We start from the raw sequence: 7021 nt of genomic DNA, 5'->3' as shown, positions 1-7021 counted from the left end.
TTTACTTGCTAATATAACGTTTGGAAAAAACACCAATTAATAACTTTATTTTGAAACTACACGATAGTTTTATTTTGAAACCTAACCGGATTTAAAGGACAATTTGCAAGCTTGATACGGGTGTGGAGTCTGGTGAAGCATCGTAGTCAATTACGCAGGTAAATGAATCCAATTGTACATGTATAGTTTTAGATATTGTCTCCAAATATATTTGCTAAATAGTGCATGACAAAATTTACAACTTTGCAAGGCGCAGTTTTTCAAATAACTACTGTGGTCAACTACCTGTAGATCATTCGGTAAGACTGACACCTTTTCCTCACGCCAATGTTTAGATTCAGTCGCTAAATAACCTTTATTAGCCCACAGTTCATTTGCAACACGACAGTTGTTTATTTCGTCAGCCCGAAAGTGTGATAAGCAGTAATTATTTGAAGCGATTAGCAGCAAACCCATAAAGTTATGGCGAAAGATCCCCCAAAATGCCATTGATTTCCGATTCATATCGCGACCGTGTCATGTGCTCCATCCTCTAAATACGATGTCTAAGCATCAGATTTTGCACTACTAACATTTGTGAACTAAACTTTTTTTTTTTAATCATTTCTTTTCGGGTCATCGTTTGTTGCCAATGGTCATGCTCACAGAAGCTAACTCCACTTGTTAAAAAAAGTAATACAGAGACCGAAAACGGACAATTCACCTTTATGTAACTCTTATTGGAGTAAAAACAATTTTAATTGTCCTCAAATGACACGAAAAAAATTATCAGAACACGAAAAAACAAGTATGCAATAATATAGTCCGTTTAAAATGCAAAATCATTTAAAGGTTGGGTAAAAAAATCACAAATTTAAAGTGACTACCACATCACGTCTAAAATTTGGAACTTAATTGTTCCAAGAAAAATGCTTTATTTTTCTAATCAACATTTCACATCCAACTAATGCATCAGATCCATCCACAAAGACCTGCTGAACAAGACTTGAATCACATTTAAATATATATATAATAAGCTTACATCAGAATGGACGTTTTGAGGAAAATGAGACACCTTCAGCCTGCAAGACCCCTGCGTCGCTGCCTCCATGATGATGTCGGTGTTCTCACTGGTAAAAAAAACAATATAGAGAGCCTGTTGCTGTTGTTTATTATTTCACTTGCTGCTTCTAATATAGATGAATCTGTTCAGAACCCACACAAAATGCTGTTCCGTCTGTGCAGTCGTTGATGAGCGTGGTGGATCTGAAGGTAAATGCTTCAGGATATCACAGATATTCAAAAGCCAAATTAAGAATGAATTGTAACAAAGTTCTACATATTTTTTTTGAAAAATACCATATTTAACAATATATTATTGTGGTATGAAAGAGCTGGTGTTTTGATTTGTTCTTTATTTGTTCATACAAAAGAAACATTGTGTGGGAATTTCTGAAACAATGAGTAAATTATAATCTGTAATCTGTTAGTTAGTCTTCCATTTCTTAAATATACTTTTAACATTCAAATGTTGTTTACAAATGTTTCCACAGACAAATATTGATATAGAGCTGTTCTGCAAGCTGGTCAATTTCCAAACAGATAAAAAAGGTAAATTCCAGAATTATTTTTTTGTTCTCCCCCTGATTTTGACCTGAAGCTGCCTTATCTAAAAACAAGATTTAACTTCTCTGTTTGCTAATATCAAGCAATATGTCTTCTCAGAAAGACTGTCTTACACAAGAGAGTTTTTAATTGGTCTTGCAAGTTGTCCTGCAGCCAAGAAGAGGCCGGAATATTTACCGGACCATCCCATAGTCCTACCAGGTGCAGTAAGTCGATCTAAGAAAATCTTCATTACAATCCATGTTTTTTGTATTCAGGATCTGTTCTTCATACTATGTCAACAGAGAGAGAGAGCTCAATGAATACAAGAAAAGAGCAGAAAGTGTCTAATGAGTATAAAGTGGTTCAGAAAATGATATGAGAGAGGACCAGGAAGTGTGAATTAATAACCTGACTTTGAAGCCTCAATTCCAAAACACATCATACACTGTTTACATTCTTCAAAGTGTGTCTTTGCTGTGTTGCTCAATTTCATTTAACCTTACTAGTTTAATTTACTTTGAGACATTTCATTTAGCATTTTGACAATCTTTAACAAGCCTTAACTGCATTTCTGCAGTGCTCACTACTGACGGTGGATATATAAAAAAATGCTACTAATGCTCAAATGCCCAGATTTCTTTGTCATGTATAAAAATAATACTAGGATAAATTATTTTTGCCCTTTGATTTAGCGTGACCGGGCGTTTGGGTCCCTGGACGTTTCGTCGAACGGACGTTTGGTCACTGGATCCGCTCGCCCTCAAAATTATAATCATGAGAGAGAGTTTACTGTTGAAAGCGATCAACCAGGTAATCTCTCTCTCTCTCCCAAAGGATAATCGTGAGAGAGAGAAGTTTCCGTGGACGAAACGTCCGGGTATCGTGATTGAGGCATTTATTTATTTCCACTAAATATTCTAAATAAAGTTTTTTTATGATTCATCATAGTCGCTCTTTTGTATGATATAAATATGGTAAACAAACAGGTTTGTAGATTTTTTATATATATTCCGTGTATTTATTTGTAATCTGTATCAATATTTATTCATTTTCTGAACCGTCTATCCTCACAGGGGACGCAGGGGTGCTGCAGCCCATCCCAGCTAACGAGGCTGATTGAACACTAAATTTTCCCTTGGTATGAATGTGAGCATGAATGGTTGCTTGTCTCCTTGTGCCCTGCGATTGGCTGGCCACCGATTCAGGATGTCCCTTGACTGATGCCCAAAATCAGCTGGGATAGGCTCCAGCACCCCCCATGACCCTTGTCATAATAAGCGGTAGAGAAAATGAAGGAATTATTCTATTCATTTTCATTGCAGGTTACAGTTACATTTTGACAATAAGAACTCTGCCTCAAATAGAAATGAGGGTTGGAGTAATAATGTTTTCTTCCTACTTTCCCTTTCAAACACATTTAATTCAATTGAATTGGATATTTTGTTTGCCTTTATCTCGTGGTTTTGTTTGTGTTAGGGTTATTAGTCTTACATAATTAAATATTTGGTTCCAATGAAGACAGTGCTTTGTTTACTAGTTTTGATTTCACTTCTTATGTTTGAAATAAAGATTTAAAGTAACCAATCATGAAGTAATTCATTATGTTGAAAACTAGCAAAGTGTGATTCTTTGAAGATGACTAAAATTGTGTGCTGGCATTGTAAAATGACTCTCAAACGGCAAAGAGATTCTGAGATAACAGGCAATTTGTAACTAATTTGAAAGCCACACGCGGCTCAAGAGCCACGTGCTCGCCACCCCTGATCTAAGCCTTACAAAGCATATAATCAATTATGGGAGATGTACACATCAAAGCTGCAGTAAGATTCCCTTACGGGCCTGTAAAATGCTCTACCACAAGGTGGCAGTCTGTTCAACGTAACTACATCCAAATGTTGTCATTCATCACTATGTACAGGAGAGCCATTTAACTCATTGCCAGCCATTGTCGACGTCCAATTCCCATCCTTATATTGCTGTCAATCTTCCCGTCTAGCAGCAATCAATGTCAATGCAAGAGCCAGTGCCTCTAATTTAAATGAATTGGACGACTATCGTTGTCAATGGCAGGCATCGCATTAAATTCTGTGGAGGTCGGGTTAGGTTAGGGGGTGCGAACTTTCTCCAATTTTCCCAATTGTTCGCGGTGCATTCAGGTGACGTTGTTTTGAATAGGGAAAAGCAGACCTCTTAGGCAGCTGCTGGATGGCTTGAAAAACACGTTTTTTATCTTTTTAATCTTGCCTGTTGCTTACAACTCGTTGTGTCTCGAAGGCTAAGGCTTAACCAAGAAAATATTCCTTTATTATTTATTTAAACTCTTACTGTATTTAACTCTGGTCATTGGGGTCACTATTTGGAAACAGAAGATGAATTCGGTGAAATACAAGAGAACCAGCCGGTAAGGTCGCGATGAAATCATCTTGAATGTTTGTCTTAAACTGTTTGAAACTTCTCTGAGATCAATTCCATGACCTGGAGAAGGTTTGATGACTTTTAGGGAGGAAGACATATATGGTAGTCTAATGGTGTGAAATGTATTGTAATGCCCTGGATGTTCATAGCTGCTGATGTAATAAAGAAAAAGAAAAAAAATCAAAGAATATTTCAGATGAAAGAGAAAAGAGTCTTAACTCACTTCCTGCCATTGACGATTAATCCAATTGAATTAAGAATCACCACTGCCATCTCTCCTTGGACTATCGCCAAGAATGGCAGCCAATGAGTTAAGTTGGAACGTCGATTTCCTTAAAAAAATCATATCCTAAGTCTTCTGCTGTATAACTAATACAACCTGAACATTTTCACTTCTCTATTGTATATTAACTTTCCTTTTTCCTTCACTTCCAGCCCGGTTTCTGTCCATAACCCTTACCTCTGCCGGATGAAAGATGACATCTTGTACCACTTCAATCTTGGAACGAAAACGCACAACCTGCCTGCTCTGTTTGGTGACGTCAAAGTAAGAATGTTTTAAACACAACTTACATGCACATTTGAATTGTTCTTATGTGTTGTTTTTCCATCCCAGTTTGTGTGCGTTGGTGGCAGCGCATGGCGAATGAAAGAGTTCATCGAGTATATGGCAGCAGAGCTTGGGTTGCAAGATCCCAGATCAGAGTACCCCAATATCTGTGCTGGAACGGACCGCTATGCCATGTACAAAGTTGGTCCTGTACTCTCTGTTAGTGTAAGTAGAAGCACAGTGTTACCATTGATTCTGGGAAGTGATGTAATATGATTTGCTATATTTTTCAGCATGGAATTGGAATCCCATCTATATCAACTATGCTGCATGAGCTGATTAAGCTTCTCCATCATGCTCAATGCAGAGATGTTACTATCATACGCATTGGAACTTCAGGTGGTATAGGTAAGTCCTTGTGACAGTAATTGTCTTTTTAATAATATTGCGCATTAGAGTCACCTTAATATTTATGCTACACTTTATTTTGTCTTGAATTACGTGGAGATTTTGCTTAACTTGGGTTGGTAAAACGGCTAATGCAGATTTTAGACGTGGAAGAATAACTTTTTTTTACCAAGCAAAATTGATTTTTTTCATATCTTTGTTTTTCATTATTTGATCCAGAGCCTTTGTACACCACCCGTAAACATATACAACTATTTTCTTAACCCTCAAGTCACATGCCAAAACAGATTTAATAATATATCAGGCATAAATCTACTTGACATATCTCTTTCATGTTTTATTTCTGTTACATTTAGCTTATACTCTGAACTGTGTTACAAAAGATCCTTTGGAATAAAATTTATCTGTTCATTTTCTGAACTGCTTATCCTCAAAGAGTTTGCGGGGGGTGCTGAAGTCTGTCCTAGCTGTCTTCGGGCACTAGGTGTGGGGGACACCCTGAATCGGTGGCCAACCAATCGTAGGACACAAGGACATGGACAACCATTCACTCTCACACTCATACCTAGAAGCAATGTATAGTGATCAAACAGCCTATTATTGATGTTTTTGGGCCGTGGGAGGAAACCGCAGAACCCGGAGAAAACCCACGTCCAAGTCCTAGAGAGAACATGCAACTCCACACTGTGAGGACCAACCTGGAATCGAACCCTCGACGCCAGAACTGTGAAGCAGACGCCACTCGTCTGCCTGGTCGCCTGAAATAAAATGTTTTGTCATAATTGTTATTAAATATTCAATGTATTCATTTATTAACCATTACCGTACATTATTTTATTTTCAAGGGCTTGAACCTGGTACTGTTGTTGTCACCAAACAGTCTGTGGATGGCAAGTTTTTGCCAAAATTCGAGCAGCTGATCCTGGGGGAGACGGTTGTCCGCAACACCGACCTTGACTACGGCCTTGCTGAAGAGTTGCTGGTCTGCAGCGAGGAGCTCGGTCGATTCCACACTATGATAGGCAACACCATGTGCACTCTGGATTTCTACGAAGGTCTCATTTTCCCATAATTCCATCGACTGTAAGACGCCATTAATCTTTTGTGCTGGCGTGTAGGTCAAGGCCGTTTGGATGGTGCTTTCTGCATGTACACGGAGAAGGAGAAGCACAAATACTTGGCAAAAGCCAAGGAAGCAGGAGTCTGCAATATTGAAATGGAATCAACCGTCTTTGCCGCCATGTGTAAACTGAGTGGCCTCCGAGGTGAGACATAATGCAGTAAAAAGGGCCTTTTCACTTTGAATGTAACCTCAAATATTTATTTTTATTTTTGCTTTGAAAGCGGCAGTGGTATGCGCAACGTTAGTAGACCGGCTGAAGGGAGACCAGCTGATCAGTTCTCGCGACGTCCTCCATGACTACCAGCAGCGGCCTCAGATTCTGGTGGGATACTACATTAAGAAGCAGCTAAAGGGACTGGGAGTACTTCAGAAATGACCACTTTTACAACCACACAATTAGCACAACTGAACCGCAACATCTTTACTGGGAATTCTTGACATTTTAACCTAAATGTGAATGCAGGTTGTACTTAATTTTTTTTATGCTGCATGCAATTCTTATGTATTTATAAGCTATTTTGAATTGCCTGTTTTCTATTTGAATGTAGATTCTCATTTTCATAAAGCAAACAAGCCCCTTTATTCTCTGTACTTAGCAATTTTAATTTGACTATAACTATAGCATCCCACTTCATAGCCCAGAAGAATGAAACTCACCGGTCGGAGCGTTAAGTGCATCCATCAATTCAAGATTCTGCTTATTTTGCTGAATAAGAACAGACCAAGATGCATTTCTTCAACACTGCAGGCTAAATATTGATGCGATAATACAGTATACTCTTTAATGTTAATTAAAAGCAGTATGTTATTTTATTGCGGTAGTAATGTACGTACTCATGCTGGACAACAGCAAAACAGCGAGTCATACAACAAGGTCAGAGCAGGCACAAACTGATGCTTGTGACCACCCCCTGCTAATTTAAATATGCTTAGGGGAG

General features: G+C 38.3%; 1 protein-coding gene across 5 annotated transcripts; it reads left to right on the top strand.

The window, feature by feature from the left end:
* Positions 1–87: 87 nt before the first annotated feature.
* On the top strand, positions 88–6897 carry upp1 (uridine phosphorylase 1). Of its 5 annotated transcripts, none has more exons than XM_077721889.1 (11): positions 88–158; positions 1017–1112; positions 1193–1251; positions 1533–1590; positions 1705–1806; positions 4438–4549; positions 4619–4777; positions 4846–4960; positions 5806–6015; positions 6079–6225; positions 6305–6897. In XM_077721889.1, the coding sequence occupies exons 6-11, from the start codon at positions 4472–4474 to the stop codon at positions 6457–6459; spliced, it is 864 nt and encodes a 287-aa protein (XP_077578015.1). In that variant the 5' UTR covers positions 88–158; positions 1017–1112; positions 1193–1251; positions 1533–1590; positions 1705–1806; positions 4438–4471; the 3' UTR covers positions 6460–6897. The 5 variants fall into 5 exon arrangements, with proteins under 5 accessions (XP_077578015.1, XP_077578016.1, XP_077578013.1 ...); XM_077721890.1 differs by having other exon boundaries at positions 1705–1811; XM_077721887.1 differs by lacking the exons at positions 88–158; positions 1017–1112; positions 1193–1251; positions 1533–1590; positions 1705–1806 and adding an exon at positions 3516–3988 and having other exon boundaries at positions 6311–6897.
* Positions 6898–7021: the final 124 nt, after the last annotated feature.

This window comes from Stigmatopora nigra, chromosome 7 (assembly GCF_051989575.1).
Source record: "Stigmatopora nigra isolate UIUO_SnigA chromosome 7, RoL_Snig_1.1, whole genome shotgun sequence".
Taxonomy (NCBI): domain Eukaryota; kingdom Metazoa; phylum Chordata; class Actinopteri; order Syngnathiformes; family Syngnathidae; genus Stigmatopora; species Stigmatopora nigra.
Note: the sequence above shows the minus strand (reverse complement) of the source record. Positions and strands in the feature narration are given on the sequence as shown.